At 48.4% G+C, this 24,200-nt stretch overlaps 1 protein-coding gene across 16 annotated transcripts in view; it reads right to left on the bottom strand.

The window, feature by feature from the left end:
* Positions 1-24,200, bottom strand: part of MED15 (mediator complex subunit 15) — a 100,266-nt gene that overhangs the window by 23,660 nt on the left and 52,406 nt on the right. For 6 of the 16 annotated variants that reach the window (XM_056821324.1, XM_056821317.1, XM_056821319.1 and 3 more), the window contains exons 2-6: positions 17,921-18,008; positions 13,722-13,773; positions 8,775-8,804; positions 7,286-7,465; positions 3,215-3,525 (exon numbers count right to left, since the gene is read on the bottom strand). In XM_056821324.1, the coding sequence (XP_056677302.1) occupies positions 3,215-3,525; positions 7,286-7,465; positions 8,775-8,804; positions 13,722-13,773; positions 17,921-17,998 (651 nt within the window). In that variant the 5' untranslated portion in view covers positions 17,999-18,008. The remainder of the gene's footprint in view (positions 1-3,214; positions 3,526-7,285; positions 7,466-8,774; positions 8,805-13,721; positions 13,774-17,920; positions 18,009-24,200) is intronic. The other 10 variants (XM_056821332.1, XM_056821323.1, XM_056821328.1 and 7 more) reach the window with 3 other exon arrangements.

The raw sequence follows: 24,200 nt of genomic DNA, 5'->3' as shown, positions 1-24,200 counted from the left end.
TGGTCTCTGGCTAAGTCCCGTCCACTCTCCCTATGACTGCTGCTTTCTAGACTCTCCCAGGTTAGTCTAAGGGGCCTCCTGGCTGGCCTTCCAGATTCCCCTCCAGCTGCTACCATCCTTGCCCACATCTGACTGCTCTCACGCTCCCCCCGCCCTGTCCTGAGGAAGGCACAGCTTCTGGCCACGGCCTATGGAATCAAGGAGAAACGAAGCCTGATGAGGAGCAGAGTCCAACATTCTTCCTCTCTGCTTTATTCCTTCCGCCTGGGCACAGAAGCTTGGCCCCAGGTCACGTGGACTGTCTTCACGCCTCTCCTGGAACAGGTTCTCTGCGCCTACCCTAATGCCCTCCTCCTTCCAAGGATCGAGACAGTGTGGTGGCACAGTGGGCAATGTTGGGCCTGGAGCTCCGCTGGGTTCAAATCTTCCCTCAGACACCCAAGCCCTGGGCAAGTTGCTTCGTCTCTAGAAAGCTTCCTCAAGTGTGGGCCCAGGGCCAAGGGATCCCTCCACTTTGGGCTCCATTCGAATCGAGCTCTGTTCTGGCTCTGGTTCAGTTTCTGTCTTGTGAGCAAACCTGATTCCTACCTATTGCACAGAAGGCCAACATACCCTCAATCAGAGAAGGGGGGAACCTGCATCACAAACACCAGGAAACAATGGTCAAAAATGGTCTCTGGGTGATGGAACAAAGAAAATCCCATTAAAAAAAAAGAAAAGAAAAGAAAACTTGATTCAGTGATGGGAATTGTGAGAAAACATGGGGGCAGCATGGCCAGAATCCAGCCAGGCCTAGCTAGGGAGCTGGACCACCGAGGCCTAAAAAGCCGCCCCCATCTGGCTGTCTCCTTCGGTGCTTGTCTCCACGTCCCTTAGGCTGAATAAAGGCACTTGGGGGAGTGGGGCACCTCCTTTCCTGATCCCAGCCTAGCTTGGAGAGCCTCCAATTAGAGACCAACTTATCTAATGATGCAGCCTGTCTTGTGCCACCCCATCCCCCAGTCTGTCTCAGTATCAATGCAGAGACAGAAGAGTGACGCAGGCTGGGCACGAGAATCCCATAGCTGAAACATATCTGAGACCAGGTTTGGACTCCTGGCTTTCGGCCTCCAAGTCCAGCTCTTTACTTTACTGCATAAACACCTGTGTCCCCTGTCTCCAGGGTCTGGGGCCAGCCAAGATGGTGGCCTGGTCTCCATCTGGTAGGTGGTTAGCATGCATTGCTTCCTACAGCAATGGCTCTGGAGCGCAACCCTTTGGTGCCTCCCTCGGTCATTTCCATCAGTCCATAGGCAAGGTTTTGGCAAGCCAGCGAGGAAAAGCACACAAGACCAGAGCTAAGTCTGAAACTCCAGAATGTGGGTATTTTCGATTTATAAGGAGATGCAAAATGGAACTGTTAGAGAAACATGAAAAAATTAAGAGTATTCAAACCCTAAATTGGGATTAGGGAACTATTGCTATTTGTAGAAGCATTCTCAGGACTATGATTTTGTTGTGAGTCCAAATTATAGGATGGCTGTCGGAATTGTCTGAGCCAACAACACAAAATGGCATGTAGCATGACAGGCGAGCCCGTCTCTGGAAAAGCTGGCCTAATGCAGGAATCTCATGGCTCAGCTTCCTCATTGGGCTATTCCCTTCCTGAATTTCATCCTGAGCCTGGCTTTTGATATCCTGTGATGATGTGAGGCTATCACAAATGACTCAGGGCTGGAATCCAGCAGAGCTAAGGGAGTCTTCCTTGTTATAGAATATTACGTCAAGTCAGTCTGGGCCCTTAAGAGAATGAGCTGACATTGTTATAACTGTATCCCTCCTTTTCTTTTCATAACAAATTTATATAATCAGGGCAGATGAGCATTAAACATTTTTTAAGTACAAAACTAAATAAATCAGCGAAGAGATGACTACTGGAGCATCTCTAAGTTACTATAATAGGAGGCAAGTACACATCCTTGCAATTCATAAGAGAAAGATTCAATGTAAAAGTTTTCTAACTAAATGGAACAGTAAATTTGGGAAAAGCCACAGAATTATAGTTTTCTGTCTCTATATATGTACTATATATATACTTCATATATATCCAGTAGGGAAATGTTTTAGTGGTAAGTTCTCAAAGCTAGATTAGAGATTTCACATTTGAAATTACAGTAAGAAAGGGAAATGATTTCCCCACTTCTGAAGTCTCTCGTTCATTTTTCAGTTATATTCATGCATTTTTTTTTAAAGATTCTTCTATCAGGTATAGGCTTTTGGTAAAGATAGAAACAGCAAGTGGCACGTAAAAACTGAAGGCTCTGAAGTTTTGGATTTGGAGAGTCAAATTTAAGAGGCCGAACTTAATTGCGTTCCTTGTTCGTGGCAGCTTTGAGCAAAATTACCTAGGAATCTCAACAAGTTATTTTAGATCAGAGAAACGGAGCCCCCTTTAGGGCTGACCTGAGAGTGAGCCTATTCCAGAAGGGGCCAGAGATTTCCAAGGCAGAGATAGACTCCACAGGATGTCGGAAGTTGATCATCATGTTATTGCTCTGACTTTCTGCTTCATGATGTTTATGTCTGCTGAGTTCTCTTAGTTACTTTAGTAACATGTAACTCTCCCATTGTGGGCCCTCTAAGCAGTCTGATTTATTTATAGTCAGATTTGTATATTTTGATCATGAATATATGAAAATATTCTAAATTTGGCCTACAGATAAGTGGCCCACGGTGGGGGTGCGATGGGGGGGGGGGGGTGTTAGGGATCAAAAGGGCCAACTTTTAATCAAAATGAATCAGTGAGCTAGAGAGCCAGGCGGTCCTTCGTGCCAATCTGGCCTCAGACCCGTCCTAGCTATGTGACCCTGGGCAAGTCACTTAACCCCATTGCCCTTACCGCTCATCTGCCCTGGAACTGATGCTAAGTAGGGTTGAAAAAGAAAAATGACCCGGAAGGGGAACAGGTCCCAATTTGAATGCAATGGGCACGCATTACTTAAACCGATACACTCTGAAAGGGTTGCCTCAGTCATTCTGGTCAATCCACACGCAACAGTGCCCACCCCAGAGAAGGCTTTCTCCTTCCTCCCAATCCCGGAAGGATGTCTTCCTTGGAGCCTCCCCGGCCCCCGCTCCCCCTACCTGTGCCTGCTTCCTCTCTCAGGGACCCCAATAAGGAGGTGGGGGTGCAGTGGGGGAGGGGGGAGTACGGTGGCCTCGAAGGCCCACCTACCTGTTGCTGGCTCTGGTGGTGGAACTTGAGCAGGTGCTGCTGCTGCTGCTGCACAGCCACCTGGAGCTGCTGCTGCTGCTGCTGCACAGCCACCTGGAACTGCTGCTGCTGCTGCTGCATGGCGCTCTGCTGGGCCTGGAACTGCTGCTGCTGCTGCTGCTGCTGCTGCTGCTGCTGTTGCTGTTGTTGCTGGAGCGCCACCTGCTGCTGGGCCTGGAATTGCTGCTGCTGCTGCTGCTGCTGTTGCTGCTGTTGCTGCTGCTGCTGCTGCTGCTGCTGCTGGAGGGCCACCTGCTGCAGCTGGAGCTGGGCTGCAAAGACAGAGCCAGGCCCCAGGCTCACATTGGCCCAGCCCTGCCTAGCTGGGGAAGCCCCCTCCCCCCCAGCACGTCCCGCTGCTCCCCGCAGAGCAATCCGCAGTGGGGCCCCCATAGCCACATTGGGGCCAGGCCCAAGAAGGAGGGAGCCCTGAGGACCCAGCTCCTGGCCCAGAGCAACAGAGCGGCCAAGGTAGGGCTTTGTCGGGCATCTCTTTTTTGTAGGGGGGGGGTGGGAGGACATAGAAGGGGGAGAAAATACATTTTAATTAAGAAAAACAAAAACCTGCCTTTCCCTCTCCTTGGGAAGTGCCTTAGGGTAGGCTGCTAGCCCTGGTCTTCTAAGGGGCCCCCTGACCCCCCCAAAAGAGCCCGAAAGAATGGCTTTGGGGAATGGTGGCCCCCACATCCGTGGGGGTGACTACACAGGCCCAGGAGGCCCCCGCTGAGATCCCTGATCCCAGGGGAGGTGGGGAAGGGCAGCCCCCACTAGGCCTCTCGAGAGCCTCGGGCATCACTAAGCCCAGGTGGTGAAGTACACTGGCAAAGGGTCCCAAAGTGTGTCTCCCTGAGGTGACATCCCATCCAGAAGAGCCAGGGGGTAAAATCGGCCCTCGTCCTCGTCCATACATCCAAGAGCAGCCCAGGGACTTCACAGGCCTCAGGACGGCCCAAAGGGGGGCCAGCTCAAGGACAAAAGGAGAGCAGAGCCCAGCACCCCATGAAGCCAGCCCTCTTCCACCATCTTCTCAGCTGCTTTCACTGTGGGCAAAACGAAGTCTCCCAGGTGCGAAGAGACCTCGGGGAAGCCTTTAGCCATGGAGGGGCTCCAGAAGGCCTCTAGGTTGGCCCCTCGGGGGGAGGACTGGACCTCTGGTACCCGTGGGGGCTCAGATGACCATCTCCTCCATCCGTCCCATCCCAGAAATCCATGCAAGGTGGGGCCCGGCTGCTGTAGCCAAAGGCGAACCCTTCCGCGCTACTTGGAGAAGCCGGCGGCGTCCTCCGCACAGGCTCACGCTCCGTACTCCTGCCAAGCTCCGGAGGCTCCCACAGGAGGAGAAGTGACTGTCCCACAGAACTCGCCTTCCAACACGGATGCCCATTGGAACTAGCAGACCCAGGTGCTGGGGAGGGGGGCGGCCGCGGCGGGACACGGCTGTTCTCTGTCACTCACGGGGCAAAGCTTCCCCCAGAGCTCCTCTACATCAGACGAGTGTTTCACGGAACCCTAAGAGTCAGACTAGAAACTAGAAAACGAGAGAGCTGGTCCGATTCCTTCATCTACGGCGGGGGACCCTGAGACTGGACAGATTCACAGATTCAGATCTGCGAGGGCCCCGGGGGCCACTGAGTACAGATAGGGACGCCGAGGCACAGGAGGGGCAAATGGCTTTCCCAGGGTCATACAGTGAGCCTTCTTCGCTATTATGATACTGCCTCTTAAGTGGCTTGTCCAAAGTCATGGATGCCAAGTGGGAGAGACAGCATTTGAACCCATGGCCTCTCTTTCCACTCTACTGAACAGCGGCAAAATGGAGTCCTAGCTTGTACTAGGCCCAATGGAAAACTATGAAGATGCAGCCAAGAAAAGATGAAAAGCCCAAAGTGAGGCTGAGCCACTGGCTGTCTATTGGGCTGAGCCTTTCTTCAGGACAAAACCACTGTATAGGCAAGACAGATGCAGAGATATCTTTAAGTGAATAAACCAATTATCGTCTTAAAGTCAATGCCCATCAATTGGGGAATGGCCAACCAAGCCGTGGTCCATGAATGGCATGGCATATGCCTGGACCATAAGAAATGAAGGTATGGGATGGATCCAGAAAAGCCTGGGAAGACCTATAGGACTGATGCAGAACTGGGAAGACAACCTACACAACGACTACAACTACGGAAATAAAAGAATTCCTACAAAATAAACAAAGCAGAATGCTGAGAAATTATGAGGATAAGCTTGGCCCTGAAGACACCGAGGTCTTCGCTTCCTCTAGACATTTGTTGGAAACACTCCACATAGTATCCAAGGTTGAGATGCTTTCACCAGTTTTGCCGAAATTTGTTTCTTAGTTAAAAAAAAAAAAGTTGGGGGCAGCTAGATGGCTCAGTGGATTGAATGCTAGGCCTAGAGATAGAAGGACTTGGGTTCAAATGTGACCTCAAACATTTCCTAGCTATGTGATCCTGGACAAGACACATAACCTTCCCCCTGTCCACCCCCCCACCAAAGCCTAGCTCTTCTGCCTTAGAACTAAGACACAGCACTGATTCTAAGCAGAAGGCAAGGGTTTTAAAAATAAAAAAAATAAAATAAAACCTTCTTTTAATCATAAGGGATGACTCTCTGGGAGATGAGAGAATGAGGACACAAGGGAAATTTAAGAGATGCAAAAATAAAAATGTGATAGCAATAAAAAAACTTCCTTTAAAAAGAACTGTTTTTAAATCATTGTGAATTATCCATTTACCATCGATAGATATATTATCAGCTATTTTTATTTATCCTGTTAGGTAACATTTTGTTGCTGGAATTTAGGGTTGTGATACCTACAAAAATCATCTCACAGAGAAATGTGCAAAACTTCTCTCTCACTCTCTCCTTCCTCTCTCAAGTGAGGAAACCTACGCCTTGATTTGAACTCAAGTCTTCTAATTCCAAATTCAATGTCTCTTTCATTAGCCCAGGCAAGGCTGGCACGGGCCAATGATGTTTTTGAGACTCTCCACCCTTGTCTTTCATCCCATCCCTCCCCGTCAGTGCTTTTCCTGGAAATGCCTGTCTTTCTGTGTTTGTTCTTTAGTGTATTTATGGAAATCTTTACCTCTTGTCTTAGTATCAATTCTAAGATAGAAGAGTTGGAAGGTCTAGACAATTGAAGTGAAGTGACTTGCCCAGGGTTACACAACTCGGAAATATCTAAGGCCACATTTGAACCCAGAGCCTCCTGACTGCAGGCCTGGTGCTCTATTCGCCGTGCTACCCAGCTGCCCACCCTGGTCTTAGGAGACCAGCATCCTATAGCTTCCCTTCGGCCCTGGGAGGAGGAGGTGCAGGAGACAGTGTGATCAAGAAGCCTGCTCCTTACTGGGGACCGTTCACTTCCCAGTCTCTCTATCCCCAGTGACTAGTGGGATGGCCCATGGAAGGTGCCTCAGCAATGCCCACTTACTGAAGGATGGCCAGAGACGGGGCATTGGCCAGCCAAGCAACAAGGTCCATCGAGGTGGACGGGAAGGAAATGGTCATAAAATCGGACTGCGGAGATGGAAAGGGGCTCCAGAAGCTGCTGAGCACGACCCCCTCAGCTTACACAGGAGGCAGAGGCGCTCACTCAAGGTCACAGATCATTAATGGCAGGAGCCGGGCGAGAAGCCGGGTCCAATCCCCAATGCACTGTCCCTTTCTGGAGCCCAAGCGAACGTCCTCAAACCCAGGAGCCTCACTCCAATGCTTGACACGGAGGGAGGGATCGCACATGCCCAAGGAATACCCCTCCAACAACATCCCAAGGCAATGCTTCGGTCATTCTGCTTTTTGGGGATCCCAGAAAAGTCTCGCTTCTTTTTCCCCACAAAGGTAAAGCAAGGGATCCAAGATCTAGCCGGGACTGGGTTGGGGCTTCCTTAACCCTCTTCATGATCCCTGGCAAAGAGGGGACATGTTCAGGAACAACATCGACAGGAGGGAATTCCCAAGAAGTATCTAAGTCACAGTACTTACTCGGCTGAATGGTGGCAGAAACAACAGACATACCATGAGGGGGCATTGCCGAGGTGCCAGGTGGTGGCTGTCCTGAAAGGGTCATTGGCTGGCCCACTCCTCCGAGCCCACTTATCCCGCCCAGTGATTGGCCTGGGCCCCGAGACGCCATCCCAATTCCAGTCGCTCCAGCAGGGGGTCCACCTGTGAGGTTCTGTAGGGCATTCATAGGATCTGTGGGGGTGGGGATGGAGGGAGGTGGGGGAAATGGCACCACTGCTCAAAAGGTAAGGCTCAGGCTGCCCTGCCCTGCCTTGCCTTGCCCAGCCCTCGGGTCACCATCACCAAGGTGTCTGTGTAGACAGCAAAATAGAAAAGGCCAACAGTCCCCATCCCCCTTACTCTCTGCGGGCTTTGGGGGGCCTAGATCTGTGACTTCATCTGTGTAGGGACTGGTGAAGAAAATGCCCCCAGCTGATGGGATCCGTAACTCCCCCGTAAACTTTGATCTGGGAGCCCGGCAAAGTCCGAGGCCTGGGTGTCCAGGGTCACTTGGTCAGCGCGCCTCACGGGAAGGCCTTGAACACTGGCGCCACACTGCTGTCCTTAAAATGAAGTCATGGGACCCGTCTTATGTCTCATGACCCGCCCCCGGCCCGGCCCCTGGAGATAAGCCAAGCAGATCCCATGCTCTTGGCACTAAATGGGACTGAGCAAAAGGCAACCGTTCCCTTGCGTCAAAGGCCTGAAGTCAGCATCAATCCCCAAGGGTAACCGTCCCCCTCATTTCTTGGGAATTAGTGAGCGTGGACTAAGGGAACTCCTCCTTCCCACCGGAAGCGGCACTGAGCCAGGATGCTGGCACCCGCCCCGCCGAACAAGGGCACCTTTTCACCCACCTAGCCAAAAGGCTGCCAAGAAGAGCTCTGCCTACAAAACCAAGCTGAGCAAGACTCGGTGGCGCCCTCCCGCCCTCATTCTAGGCTTCTTGGTTTTGACGCCTCTTCTGAAGGAGGAAGCCGGAGAAGCAGCGTGCTAAGAGAGGCTGAAGGTGCCTCCGGGGCCCCTGGCTCCTGGAGAAGATGCTAGGGACCAGGCTCCCTAAGATGGACTAGAGAATAGTAAAACTCTCTGAATGTGCTAGAATCCCCAAAGCTCCCAGACGGGCTACTCCTGGGCCTCCACGCTGGCTCTGGCTGGGCCGGGCAGCTAAGCATGCCGGGATAAGAAAGAGCTGAACGAGAGAGAGGCAGAGAGAATAGCATTGTCCTAGGGCGGTCTGTGAACAGCGCTCTTATTTCCTCTCTCTTCTGGCTAAGACCAGCGGAATGTCTTAGTAATTTAGTGGCCAGGAGCAGGGGCCGACCTCAGGCCTGTGCCTCAGCTGACAGACTTCCTTTGAAAAGCTGCTCTCCTCTTCATGGGGAAAGGATCCAGCTAAGAGCACCTTCCCAAAGCTCACCCTCCCCATCTCTCAATGACTAATAGTAATACAGAATCAGGAAGAGGGAGTGGGGGCGGGGCGGGGCGAGGAGGTTCTTACCGCTAACAGAAGACTGAGATTTCTTGTTATCTAGTAAAGAAAAAACAAAGAAAAACCCTCAGAAGCACATATTCCAAGAGCATATTCCTTCCTAACCTGTAGGCCTCTTGACCTGAAATCTGCCTAAGCCTTCAAAAGGTCACGTATGCTGACAAACTGGGCCCCCCAAGAAAGATGATCCAGCATCCGTTCGAGGAGCATCCGCTCTTCTCCAGGAACCACGAGACTAGCTCAAGAAGACAACCCTTATGGAAACCACCAAGGTGCCCAGGGTCGCAAGATGCATCCACAGGAGGCGGACAAGGGCTCGGGCTAAGCGGGATGCCTCGACGTTCCTGCAAATCAAGGTCAACCTTACAAGTGACCCGATTCCCGGGCTGACAGGCTCTGAATAACCTGGGCCTTCTTGGGCGACAACCCGCCACATCCTGGGACTGTCCCAGAATCTCAGATCTTGGACCCAGGAAGGACACTGAGCTGTGTCGCCTTGGCCAAGGAACCTCAGCCTGCTAAGCCTTAATGTCCTATTCAAAATGGAAGCAAGTCTCTCACCAAAGAGCTCAAAGAAGGACCTCCAAGGGCAACAGAAATCGGAGTTCTACCTCTCCAAGATCACTTCATTTTATAGAGGAGGAAACTGAGACCCGAGATAAGAAAGGCCAAGAGCAGTGTGGGCCAGTGGGAAGAGCAGCGAATGTGAACTCAGAGGGGCTGGGCTTGGGCTCTGAGTACACCCGTTACCACTTGGTGGTGTAACCTCAGTCTCCTCATCTCTCCAATGAGAGCATAGCCCCACTTGAGCTCCAAGTTTCCTTTTGGATATGAGTCTACATAGTTTAACTGGCCCAAGGGCCCCCAGCCCCAGTGAGCTGGTACCGTGGCTCTGCTGAAAAGCTTTGCCTGGGGAGAGATCCCCAGGGACTACTGAGCACACCCCCACCCCCACCACCCCGATCCATTAGTCCAAGAGAGAAAATAAGAAGCAGCCCAGGAGCAGCAGACAATACACAAAGAAATACTCCCCGAGAGCTTCCAGGGAAATCCATCATTTTAGGCAAGACTAAAGCTGAAGAAAAAAAGGCCGCCTGAGGAGGGCCACCAGGATGAAGAGGGACCTTGCAGGCAAACAAAATGAGGATCTCTTGAAGGAACGGAGGCTCCTCAGCTTGTTCCAGCTGTCAACAAACAGTCAAAGGGCTGCCATGTGCAAGAGGGCCCAGCTTTGTTCCATTTGGCCAAGAACACCAGAGGCCAACTGAGGCTGGATGTTCGGTGACATCTAGCAACAGGATGGTCCAGGAAGCCCGGGTTCACTAGAGGCCTCCCCCCAGAGGCCGGGTGCCCTGGATGCTTTGACCCAGAGACTGTGGTGAGAGGCAGAGCTCTTCTGGTCTCAATGCCCCCAGGGGATACAGAAATTTCCACTACAACCTATACAAAACATAGTTTCCCTTAACCTCAGGGTCCCTTCTAAGTACTGACTTCCCCTGACTAGCTTATCCAAGCCAATCCAACAAGCATTTATTACGTACCTATTACATACGAGGTTTGGCAAGAACTCCTGGTGACCTAAGACTAAAGGAAGAGCAGTCTCTGTCCTCGGGGGCTTACGCTCTACTAGAGACACGACGTGTCAAAGGGTAGATTTATACACGAAGACTTGTAGAGGAAGGAGTCGACACTCGCAGTTAAGCTGGGAGGATCAAAAAAGCTCGCCCTAGGAAGTGACACTGAGCGGAGCTTCAAAGGCAGCTAAAAGGCAAAGGTGAAGAGGAAGAAGGTTTGAGGCACGGAGAGTGGTCCGTGCAAAGGCTCAGTGATGGATCAGCAAGTCTGCGGAATGGCAAAGGGTCAGCTTGGTTGGAACTACGCAGGTGAAAGGGAACAACGTGGAAGAGTCTGGAAGGGTAGGCAAGAGCCAGTGAGTGGTGGGCTTCTAAACGCAAAGCTCAGGAGTTCATATATTGTTTTATTTTATATTTTCCTGGAGGCCCTAGGGACTCTGATATTCATGAGCAGGGGAGTGACAGGGTCAGCTGGGATCTCCTAACATCTCAAATCAATCTAATTATATATTCCCAACACTACACGGAGAGAAGTAGTGACAGGGGCAGCTAGGTGGCTCAATGGATACAATGCTGGGAAGGAGATGGAAGGTCCTGAGTTCAAATCTGCCTTCATATACATCTTAGCTGTGTATCCCTGGGCAAGTCATTTAACTTGTCAATTTAACTAAGTCAACTGCTTAGCCTTTATTGTTCTTTTGCATTGGAACTGGTACTCAGAATCATTTCTAAGACAGAAGGTAAGGGGGAAGGGAGGGAAGATAGAAGGGAGAAAGAGTGGGAGGGAAGGAGGAAGAGGAAGGGAGGGAGAGAGAGAGGAAGAGGGAGGGAGGGAGAGAGGGAGAGAGGAGGAAAGGGGGGAGGGGGAGAGAGAGGGGGAGGGAGAGAGAGAGAAAGAGAGGGAGGGAGGGAGAGAGAGAGAGAGGTAGGGACAGAGGGAGAGAGAGAGAGAGAGAGAGAGAGGGGCAGGCCTTGCCCCCAAGGTCACACCATGAGTCAGTGGCAGCTTGGACTATAACTACGCTTAAATAATTAAATTCCCATAAACAAGGCTTAACAGTCATTCTGGGTTAAAGACAGACGGATTCTCTAGTCTGTAGATAATTCATGTGCTGCTTAATTCTTAGAGCACTTGCAGAGGAAGGAAAACCAGAGGAAATTTAAGTCTCTGCCCACAAAAGGAGGGGCGAGCTGTGGGAGGAAACTGTGACATTTAGCAAATATGAAACTCTGAGGTTAACAGTGGCCCAGATCTCTGTTCCCCCAGTTCTGCAGAGAACAGAGAGTAACATGCACAAATGTAGATGGAAACTGGCTGAGCATGTGAGCAACAGGCATACAACCTAGAGGACAGCCTAGTTACCATCCCAGAAAAATGATCCAAGACCCCAGTCAGAAATGGTTAGATTCCCAGTGGAATCATGCGCCGGCTATGGGGGGGGGGTGATCTTTGTTTCCAATGAATGTTTGGAAATGACCAGATAAAATGATGCTTAAAAAAAGAAATGGTTAGATTCAACTCAGAAAGGTGACAAAGAACCTCTGAACTAGAAAGCAACTCTGTGGCCATTTTGTGCCCATGAAAGTCAAAGCTGGAAGGTACCTGAAGACAGTTTCTAATCTAGCGCCTAAAGAGAACCCAAGACCCAAGATGGGAAGCAACTCGTTCTAGGTAACACAAGATGTACTTATGCTGAATCGACCAATGGCCAGCCCAGCTCACAGAGAAAGAAGCTGAGGAAGGCTCACCAGAATGTGGCCAAGTGTCCTCCTTCTCTCCCAGCCCCGAATCAAAGAATAGGGGAGTCTCTAAGGTGGGCACCTAAGAAACACCCTAGTTTAAGCCTCTCTTTTGTGAGAGATGACGCACCTGAAACTACATAGCAGGAGTTTAGTAAATGTTTACTGATTGAAACCCAGAAAAGGGAAGTGATTTACTCAAGACCCTACAAAAGTCTAAGGTAAAGCAAAGCTGGGCCTAGAACCCAGGACCTCAGATCCCCCTTTCCTCTCTACTACAATGGGAAAAGGAACAAATTAGGAACCATTTGCTTAAATTGGAAATCTTCCATAGGTTCCAGACCAATCAAGATTGGACACATCTTGTTCCTACTATATGGTAATATGGCCCTAGTATTTACACGAAGGGGCCTCCCAGGCATCTTGGCAAATGCAGGAGATGATGGGGATAAAACATTGCAGCTTACTTATTCCATAGTCTGCTGAACTTTCCCCCCTCTTCTAAGTGATGGCCCAAGGGAGGAGGTGGAGTAGGGGCTCAGAAAATGGAGGATGACAATGGGAGATGTAGTTAATTTAAAGTACAAAAGATATCATTTTCCTAAGAAAAGGCCTCAGAGGTCAGCGTAAGTTGTAGCCATTAATACAGGACAAGTTTCTGTTCTAAACCAAGAATTCCATGACATACCCCAAAGAAATCCAAGAAAGAAGAGAAGGACTCGTACTCATTCCTCCAAAACTACCGAGAGCAGCTCTTTTCCAAGTGGCCCCAAACTGCAAATGAGGGTGGCATGCTCACCAAATGGGGAATGACGAAGCAAATGATGGCACATGACTGTCATGGAGTTGGTATTGTCAGAAATGACCGAACGGACAACTTCCCAGGAACCTGGGGCTGGAAGTCTCCAAGCCCCGATGAGGAGTAAAGTGAGTGGAATAGGAGAACAATTCCTACTACAATAACATTATAAAGAAAAACCACTCTGAGCAGTGCAAGGGCCTCCTTCCCAGGTCCTGGAGGGGAGATGGCAAATACAGAAGGAGAGCTCCATGCCAGGACACAGCCAAAGTAGGGGCTGCATAGTTGTTTGGAGGGTTTCTTTCTTTTTAAAATGTTCAGTGTGAGCAGGGTTGTGGGGAGAGAAATTAAGCGCTTATTGATCAGAAAAGTATCTAGAGTCAAATTAAAAGGAACTACTGAGAAAAGGTGAACAAATGTGCATTTCTGAGTTTCTCTGGCTGCAAGGCTGTGCAAATAAGAACTCCAAGAAAAAAACCAGGAGAGGGGCCCGTGAGACAAGGTCCAGAAGAATGTACCTGTAGAGTCTTAATCAGTCATGTGACCTGAAGGAGCTGGGAAGATGGAAGGCCAAAGCTCCTACAAGCTCTCTGAGGGTAGGGGTGGCCCCATTGTTCTGTTTTGGGGGTTCTGTGTCACCAGGACCTATCAGCATGTCCTGAATAAAGGACAGGAACTCAAGCATAAACAAAACTACTTGTGCTCAACAAGGCAGTCAAGACCTCTCCAAAGACCAGTACCAGATGCCCCTCAACCCCACCCCAGGCTAGTTCTCAGGGGGCCATCTCAATGGCTGGGGGGGGGGGTCCCCTAAAGCCAAGAAATACAAAAGTCATTACTTACGAATGTCTCGGAAATGGATAATGAGCCTGGCCACAAGGGAAAGATATTCGTCCTAAAATTAAAAAACAGGAAGCAGTTTAATCAAAAATGAAGAAGACAGGCATTTTGTGACTCACCATTTCCCTTCCTCTTGGGCGGCTGCACCCTCACTACAGTGAAGCCCTTCTTCCTGTTGGCCAGTTGAGTCACCCACTGACAGATGGTAAAGGCTGGAGCAGAGGCACTGCAATGGGACCCATTTTGAAGAGAAAAAGGCAAATTCTGAGAGCACAGGCCAAAAATGGGCTGAGAGGAATGAGGGGTCAAAACAAAGGAAGAAGACAGGAGGGGGGCCAAACCACGGAGAAATCTACTGTCTATTTTCTTCAGATTTGACTGTCACAGCTGGCAAGTTCTTAGAACATATGACAGGGAGTGCCAGAGTGGGGAGGTGGATGTTACCCTAAACTTCAAGCCATTTAGACCAATCTTCTCACTTTCAAGACAGGGAGTCGAGGGCTAGGCAGAGGAAGGGAGAGAGTAGCTCTGCACAAGGAGCTCTGGATTTGGAGTCGGAGGACTGGGTTCCAATCAGAGCACAGCTACAGGGAAGCATCCCAACCTCTTGAGTCTAAAACCCTTTCTGGATTTGTTGTCCTAGGAAGGCAGGTTAGAGTAAGAACCAAAGACCTTTTTAAAAATGGAATTTGTACTAAAGGTGGAAACCAAAGCAGGGCCGAAAGGAGCCCAAGCTGGTCCCCCTAGCCCACGCTCCACTAGGAGGGAATAGGTCTCTTTTTCTTCTTTCCAAAAGGATGGAGATATTGATACTGGTCACAGAGAGGAGACCCTTCAATCCCGGGGGAAGAAATGGACTAGTTCTTGCTGGAGACAATTCTGTTCTGGAATGTCAGCCCCCAAACTGTACTTGAGCATATTAGGATTCTTTTCTCTGTTCCAGATTCCTCCTAAATGACCTCAGGATAGAAAAGTTCAAGGCCCGGGGAGAGAGGAGAGAGAGGTTGTTCTGCCAGCTTAGATATCTAAACATTTCTCTCTCTAAATTAGAAATTCCAGGACTCTGAGTAATGATTACTAAACAAACAAAAAATGGTTTCTGGAAGAGTGCCTAAAACCTGGAGTACCGAGGCAGTCTTAAATTGTTCTTCAATGTTAATCGTCTCTGAGCCTTAGGTTCCTTATCTGTAATCATGGCTAATCAAACCCACTCTGTACCTACCCATAATGCCTTGTTAACTTTAAAGCACTATGGAAATGTCTGCTAGCAAGTGCCCAAATGCCTTTCCTACTGCTGAGTTTTCATTTGGGAACAAACGTGGACTGGTCTCTTGACAGGTTACTTCTAAGGTACCTCTAGTATAATAATAGTTGATTTGTTACAGCGATGGAAAGTACCAACCATGCATCTATAGTGAAGAAAACAGAAGCGATGTCAGCTCCATTTTTACAGAGAAGGAAAGTGAATCTGAGAGAAAGGAAGTGATTTGCCTGGGACCACATGATAATAGTGCCATTTGTCCAGGCCTGGCACCTGGGGCTCCTGAGCCCAGGGCACTGACCCCGCCTCCACATTAGTTCTAGTGGCCATGAAGGTTTAGAGGGTCAGCCTTGGCCAAAGAGGCCAGTTCTGTAATCTTAACAACGAGGATTGGGATTGTGTCCCTACATTAATTCTGATCCAATACGGCGCGTGTGTGTGTGTGTGTGTGTGTGTGTGTGTGTGTGTGTGTGTGTGTCTTTCTCCCACACATTATCTCTGTCCACCTCTCCCTTCTCTCTCCTCATCCTCCTTTTCTAGCTTTGGGTTTGAATGGCTGCTAGAAGTGGAGGCAGAATCTGAGAGTGCAGAAATGCCAGGCTCAGCACCATTGTGGGCTGAGGGGCTCCCTCAGCTCATAATCCATCCACGCCTCCCTAGCTTGAATGGCACAGCTTTAGCCTACCAGAAAACTGCCCCTGCCCCAGAAGGAGGGGCAGGTTTTGTCTATTCAAATGGAGGCTTAGTTTTGTTTTTTTAAACTCTTGCCTTCTGTTTTAGAATCAATGCTAAGTATCAGTTCCAAGGCAGAAGGGCAGTAAGGGCTGGGCAACTGGGGTTATGTGATTTGCCCAGAGTCACACAGCTAAGATGCGTCTGAGGCCATATTTGAACTCAGGACCTCCCATTTACAGATCTGGCTCTCTCCACTAAATCACCTAGCTAGCCCTCAACTGGAAGTTTTTAAAAGAATGTTCAAGAATGGAACAGATTGCCTCAGGAATTTGATATCCACTTGCTAAGAATGCTCAAGTTTAAATTTAGCCTCAGATGCTTATGAGCTATGTGATCCTAGGGAAGTAGCTTAACCCAGTTTGCCTCAGTTTCCTCATCTCTAAAATGAGCTGGAGAAGGAAATGGCAAACCACTCCAGGATCTCTGCCAAGAAAACCCCAAATGGGGGTACAGAAATCAGGCACAAATGAAAAATGACTGAACAATGACAACCCTCCATCTCTAGAATCTCTTGCTTGGAGTTGGGGTTGGAATTTGAGGTACTCTTACCCCACCCGTGACCCAGGCCAGTCACTTCCCCTTCACAGGCCTCAGTTTCCACTTCTCCAAAACAAAAAAGTTGGAAAAGAAGAGGAAACGCACCCCTATACACCCCTAGCTGTGGAATACTGAAAAAACTTAGTGGGATAGTTCTGCTGCTTCGCTAGGGTTTTGATGATGTCACAAATACAGATGTAGAAATGACGGATGTAAAACCAAAAGGCATTAATAATAGTCAAAGCTCAAATGACAACAGGGTCAGTCTAGACGACCTCTAAGGTCCCTCTTTAACCCCATGTCTAGGATCCATCCCACTCTGAGGCTTCTCTGGCCCCTCTGGCCTTTTCTTGAAATACCCATCTTCTGAGGCACTGGTGGCTTTAGAAGGGTGAGAGCTTTGTGGTTCTCCTTTCCTCTCTGGTTTACTTCAATCTTAGTTTGTCTGCCAGAAAAATGTACAACAGGAAATGTCCAAATGGCAGGCCAGTCTGTCTCCAGCTGCAGCTTGTAGAACACATGCTTCAAAGGGCTAGTTCCAAGTCTCATTTTGAGCCTTGAGACCCGCTGGAGCTGTAGCCTCCCAGAGGCAGCTGTTCACAGTCATTTACAAAGTGGGCTTCCTCTCAACTTCTCCTGACACAAGAAACAAGTTCTATCCTCATTTTGCAAATGAAGAAACTGAGGTTCAGAAAATGACCCATCCAGAGTCAAACAGCAACTAACTGGCTGAGTTAGTGGTGCAAGTAGTATTCTGCCCCTTTTCCAGCAGAGGAAACTGAGTTTCACTAAAGTAAAGAGACTTTCCCTTGATCCAAGGCCAGTAGATAAAACTGAGACTTAAGCCCAAGTCAACAGAGATCTTTTCTACCTCGACATGTGATGGCTAAAGCATGCAGTATGAGGCCAGTAGCAACGACAAAATGGCCAGTATTGGCAAACCATTTTCAGTTACAGATTTGCCAGGTCCATCCTTGCCTGTCTTCTACCTGAACCAAGATTCCAGTTTCTAGCCCTTGGCCACACCTCACTTGGAAGTAAACTCTGCTTTAGGATGAACTCTCCTCCCCAACACCACCACCCTGGCCTACTTTCTCTCCAAATGACGCAGGTGAGACACAAGTCCTGCCCAATAGCCTCTTTAGGAGACCCCTGGAATAAAAGCACTAGGAACTTAGTACAACAGAAATGAAAGGTACTATAATGGTTTGTCACTTGTACAGAACCATTTCATTCCTACAGAAATAGACCCACAAGCTAAAAGGGTGATCTGGACTAGTGTAAGAGGTTTGTCGGGGGTCTGGGTTAGAAGGGGTCCAGTCCTAGCTCCACCACTTCCTTGCTCCATGACCCTGGGCAAGTGTCCTCCTTTCTTGGGGCCTCAGTTTTCTCAGCTATAAAATTGGGGGAAATAACTTGCATTTCCTCCCTGATGGGGTATTGTGAAGAAGGAACTTCAGAGATGCTAGAATGCCACCCACAGGAGCTACACCTTCTTTCACATGAGGAATTCAGGGATCAGGGATCTAACACGACCAGGAAGGTCTCCTGTGAGAGGCTGTCCATCCACACATTTGCCTCCTGCCACTGATGGCCTCAGCCCTTCTCTCGCAAACCAAACCACGTGTGCCAAAACATTGTTTTCAACAGGCCCGCAGCGAAGCCTTACCCGGGTTTTGGCCTTCAAGAATACATGGTTTTCCATATCCTTGCTGGATTTACTATGGGCAACTCCAGCTTTCCGCATGGCTTCTTCACTGTAACACAAACAGACAGAAAAGATGTTACTCGTAGCAACCCTGATTCCAGTTTCTCCTGCTCCCAAGCTTCCTTAGGGCGCAGCCAGGCTTGGATCAGGAGGTTCGCGGTTACAGGACATAAAGAAGGAGGGGTATGAGGGAAAGGGTCAGGGCCTGTAACAGGGAGGTGGGCAGCCCCCCCCCCCCCCCATGGGCCATCGAGGTGGTCGGGTCAATGTCCTCACCAGAGTGACGCACAAGCAAACCACAGAAACCAGTTAAGTAGCCAACAAATATTTATTCAATTTCCACTGTGTAGAGATTAGTGCACCAGACACTTGGGAAGGAGTTTAAAATTCTCTGGGAAAGTAGGGGAGAGGAGCGTGTATAACAAGAGTGGGGTATCACAGAGAGCCCAAGAGTAGTCGTGTCACTCCTAATATACCAGAAAGACGTCTGTATGGATTCTTTTACTATATGCTTCCTAGAAGGCCACCAGTGGAAGACATTGGGTACACAAGAGGCAAAAACCAACGAGCAGAGCAACTTCCTGTTTGATCAACTGAAAGGTCCCACATATTTGGGCAAAAATTCCCTGGATGACAAAAACCGCTGGGAAAATGAGAAAGTAGTCTGGCAGAAACTAGGCCCAGACCCAACATATCTCACTATTTTCCAAAATAATCCCAAAATGGGTATCTGATTTAGACTTAAGGAGTGGTATTCTATTCTAATTCAAGTGCATGAAGGAAGTATCTGTTAGATTTAGTGCCACAGGAAAAGTTACTTGTGACCAACAAGAGAGAGGTTCATGGGAGGTTAAAATGGATAATTTTCATTACAGAAAACTTGAGAGTTTTTGCACAAACAAAACCAATGCCACTAAAATTAGAAGACAAGCAGACAACTGGGAGAAAAAAACCTCTGCAGCAAAATTTTCAAACATCAATTTTACTTCAAAAATATGTTGGTGGGGGGGAGGGCAGCTGGATAGCTCAGTAGATTGAGAGCCAGGCCTAGAGACAGGAGATCCTAGGTTCAAATCTGGCCTCAGACACTTCCTAGCTGGGTGACCCTGGGCAAGTCACTTGCCCCCCAATGCCTAGCCCTTAGCTAGCACTCTTCTGCCTTGGAACCAATACCCAGTATTGATTCCAAGACGGAAGGTAAGGGTTTTAATAAAAAAAAAATACAGAGGGAACTGAGTCCAATCTATAAAAATAAATCATTCCCCAACTAATAAACATACAAAGGATATGAATCAGTAGTTTGAGAAGAAACTCATATCAATAGCTATGTGAAGAACAATGCTCTGAATCACTGATGGAGAAATGCAAATTAAAACAAATCTGAGGTACCAACTCACACATGTCAAATTAGCTACGATGACAAAAAAGAAAAATGGGAGGGAACACGACAAAATGATCTACTACTGCATTGCTTTTGGAGCTGGGAACCAGCCTAACCATCCCACACAGCAGTCTGGAACCATGCCCCCAAAGCTATTAAACTATGCATACCCTCTGATACCCTACTAAGTCTATACCCCAAAGAAAACACAAGGAAAAGGACTTATGAGTACAAAAATATTGTATTTGTGGTGGCAAAGAACTGGAACTGAGGGGATGTCCATCAATTGGGGAATGGCTGAAGTTGTAGTCTATGATGGTGATGGACTCTTATTGGGCTGTAAGAAATGACAAGGGTTAGAGGTGGTTTCAGAAAAACCTGGGAAGACTTGTGTGAAGAGAGAGCAATATTTTAAGGATAATCAATAGGAAAGCCTCAAGAACTCGCCTGAGCACAATGATACACCACAATCCCAAGGATTCATGATGAAACATGGACTTGGCACAGGCTGAAGCATATTTTCTTGCTAACCCTAACTCTTCTGACTGGGTCTACCACAAAGTTATGTTACATAATCTCAAGGGGGTCCTCACTCCTGCTAGGCAATCCCACTCTATCTCCTTTAATGACTCACTCTCCCACTCCTACCTCCACCCTACCTGCATAGCAGTTCTTCTAAAACTTCTGGTCCTTCCTCAGACCTTCCATGGCTCCCTCTTCCCCCATCCTTCTCCTTCCTGAGAACCTCCTCATATTTTACAATTAAAATTGCAGTCATTTGCCATGAGCTCCCTCTTCTTTCAACTCCATTCTCTCGTTTCCTCCATCAGATCTCCTCCTTTCTCCATCATCCTCCACCCTACCCCCCATCACTTATTTTCAATCTCTTCTGTCACTGGCTCTTTCCCTCCTGTCTACAAACATACCCATGTCTCCCTGGTCCTGACTGATCCTTCCCATCCCGATAACCATCATCCTCTATCTCTGCTGCCCTTTGTGGCTAAACTTCCGAAAGAGGCCATCTACAATGGGGGCTTCCACTTCCTCTCTTCTCACTCTTGTTGACCCCTTACAATCCAGCTTCCTACTTTGTCATTCCACTGAAACTGCTCTCTCTCAAGGACCTAATAATCTCTTAGATATCAAATCTAGTAACTTTTTTCTTTTTACCTTCCAAACCCCATATGGATTCTAAGGCAGAAGAACAATAAGGGCTAGGCAATTGAGAGTTAAGTGACTCTCCCTGGGTCACACAACTAGGAGGGGGCTGTGTCCAGATTTGAACATGGTTCTCTATCCAGTGAACCACCTAGCTGCACACAGTGGCCTTTTTTTAATCCTCCTACTCTTTGATCTCACTATAGCCTTTGACACTGTTAATCATTCTTTCCTCCTTGATTCTCTCTTCTTTTAGGTTTTCAGGATGTTCCTGTCTTCTGGTTCTCCTTCTACCTCTCTGATCATTCCTCTGTCTCCTTTGAAGGATCCTCCTCCAGGTCATGCCTCTCACTCTAGGAGTCCCCCAGGGCTCTCAGTCTCTTCTCTGTTTCCTCTATATGACTTCACTGGGTGATCTCAGCTCCTATAAATTCAATTATCTCTATGCTAATGATTCTCAGATCTACTTCTGTTTTTAACTTTTTGTTGACCTAATCTCCCAACTCCAACAGCATGGCAGACATCTCAAACTGAATGTCCAGTAGCTGCCTTAAATTCAACATGTCCAAAATGTACCCCAAAACCACCCCTAAGTCCCTCAGGCTCCCAATCGAGGAGTCATCCTTGATGCCTCACTCCCCACTCCTCAACCTATCTGTTACCAGGGCAACAACAATCCCTCTCACTTTCTAGTCTTCTTACTCCTTAAAATCCCCAACATGTCCCCTTATATCCAGTGACACTGGCCTCCTGACTATTCCATGAACAAGACCTTTCATCCCTCCACTCCAGACATATTCTCTGGCTGTCCCCCATGCCTGGCATGCTCTGCCTCCTCCTCCATTCCAACTATTGACCTCCCTTGGAGTCCTTTTAAGTCCCAACTAAAATCCTACCTTCTACAGGAGGCCCTTCTGGTGACCCCTCGATTCCAGTGCCTTTTCTCTGTTCATTTTGTCCCACCTCTCCTATATAGTGAACTTTGTCCATATTTATTTGTGTTATAAATAAAAATTAATCTGGAGGCTTATTACTAGATTTATAGGCATGTATTAGTAAAGAGAGAAAGACAGAAAAAAGGGCTTTTATTTAGCCTTTCTAACTTTAAGTAAAGACTCAATTCTTAACTGTAGCTGGCCTCCAAGTCGCCACCTATCAGCAGTGAGTTAATTCAAGTCATAGAGCAAAAAGCATTCTCCACTTCTCATGCTGGTTTTTTGAACCTAGAGCTCCTCCCAGCTCTGGATCATAGGCTAGTGGCTTTCAAACATCATGTGACATTTATATAGAAAGAGGACACAGAAGGGTTAAAATCCATCAAAAATCAACCCACATGTTTAGGAAGTGTGGTCGAGAATGTGTATGCATCTATATTCAATGAAAGAAAAGGAACACTATAGAAATGAGTGTGAATTCTACTGAAATTGTATCCGAAGTGAACTGAGGAAAAAGCCTCAGGGGTTTTAGATGATAAGGCTCAAGGCAGCAGTGTAAACGTGGTGATGCTAGTATTTATGGTGAAAGCCTGACCACCAGACAGAGGAAGAGGAAGAAGAAGAAGAGGGCCTCTGTGCTGCTACCTGCCCTGGGAGTGGCATTCTCTGAAGGGCACAGTCAAGCTGGGACCAGGCAGAGAGCAACATCTAGCACTGCCTCACAAGGAACATCTGAGAGTACTTCTACCACTTAGCATGAACTGGGAGAAGCCAGAAGCCTAAAAGTCAAACATGGGACACAAGGCAAGGGCTCAGTGGTGAAGGATTTCCAGTCCCTCCACCTTACAAAAGACCTCAGCATCAATTCTCTCCTCCCTCCTTACCTCAGACAACCTCACCAAGTGATCACATCTTCTCCTCACATCTTTCACTTCCTGCCTGCTCTCTCACACAGCCCTTACACTAGAGGAGGCCCTTAAGACTCTCAGAGGAATTCCTAAGTAGTCTCCCTGCCTCAATCAAGCCTCTCCCCAATGGCCCCCCCAATTGCCAAAGTAACTGTCCCTAAGAACAAGTCTGGCCACATGACTTCCTGCTTAAAGAAAAGCAAAAATAACCTCCTCCCTCCCCTGAGCCCCCATTCTTAAGGAGGAGATAACTACATGCCTACATTCACAGAAGATGGATGCTGGGTAAATGAGAACGATCAGAGCAGTGGGGCAGCCAGGGAAGTGTCCAGGGTTGTTGGGCATCCCCCTGAGAAGACTGGAAAGTCAGGAAGGGCTTTGGAAGCCAGCAGAGGAGTGGCTGTTTGATTCTTAAGGTAAAAGGAAGCCACTGGAGGGAGTCACAGTTAGATGGGCTTTTTGGCAGCTGAATGGAGGATGGTCTATATTGGGGAAAGAACTGAAGCAGAACCGCCATCTAGGCCTGAGAGATGAGGGCCTCCAATGGGGTGGTGACTGGATAAGTAGAGATATGGGGGCTAGGCGACATCATGAAGGTAGAAACAATAAGACACGGCAAGAGACTGGTTATGTGGGGTGAACACGAGAGAGAAGTTGATGAGGAGGATGACTGAGCGAACACTGGTGGGAAAGCGAATGAGTTTGGTTTTGTACAGGCTAAATTTAAGGTGTTTATGGGACAACCATTTAGAGACATCTGACTGGTGGCTAGTGATGTAAGCTTTGAGGCAGGGAGATAGATAGGCTAGAAATGGACAAGTCAGTGTGAGAGTCACCTGCAGACAGATGAAAGTTGGATCCATGGGAGCCATGGGAAGTAGTATGGAGGGAGAAGAGAGGCAGGCCTAGGATAGAACCCTTGGGGATAGTGGGCATAACCCGGGTGTTTAGTCCTGGGTAGCACATTTCTGGAAGGTCACTGTCAAGCTGGCATGGCCAATCAGAGGAGGGCAACCAGGATGGGAAGGGCCTTAAAATCATGTTGTCAGTGGACCAGTTAGTGTATGTTCAACCTGGAGAGGGGGTTACCAGCTAAGATATGTGCAATCAGCCTTCAAGAATGGAAGGGACTATCACATCAAAGAGAGCATGAACTTGTTCTCCCCTAGAGGGCAGCACTAGGAACAAGGAAAAATTGCACAGAGGAATATTTAAATTTAAAAGCCTAGAAAAAAACTTTCTAACTCCGAAGGACCAACTATAATGCCAAAGGGTCCATGATTAAACAGGCCATCCACCTCTGGTGGGGAGGAGGAAGAAAGGGGGGTGGGGACAGAAAGACAGAGAGAGACAGACAGAGAGACAGAGATATAGAAACAGAGACAGAGAGAGACAGAGCACACGCGAGCACCTCAGGTTGCAGATTGGAGATTAAGATATATTCTTTCTTAGATGTGGCCAGTATGATAAGAGCATTTATTTTGCTTGGACCATCTAGACTTGTAACTCATTTTGTTTCTCTGGTGGTGCTGTGGGTGGGAATTCTTTTGGGTGGAGGGTGGAAGGCACTGAGGGAAAGAAGAGAATGCTGACATCAAAATGAAAGACTGAATTTTAAAAAAACAGAAAAAACTTTCTAACAATTAGATGGATTAAAAAATGGGCTGGGCTCCCTCAGAACAGAAGGGTTTCCCTTTACTGGGGTCCTCAAGCAAAGCCTGGAAGACCACTTGTCCAGCATGAACAGATGAGACTCTAGGCCAGTGATGGTGAACCTATGGCATAGGTGCCAAATATGGCACACAGAGTGCTCTCTTTGGGCACTCAATCATCCTCCTCCAACCCCCACCCCCAAGTTT

The sequence above is a fragment of the Monodelphis domestica genome, chromosome 3 (assembly GCF_027887165.1).
Source record: "Monodelphis domestica isolate mMonDom1 chromosome 3, mMonDom1.pri, whole genome shotgun sequence".
NCBI classification, from domain to species: Eukaryota; Metazoa; Chordata; class Mammalia; order Didelphimorphia; family Didelphidae; genus Monodelphis; species Monodelphis domestica.
Note: the sequence above shows the minus strand (reverse complement) of the source record. Positions and strands in the feature narration are given on the sequence as shown.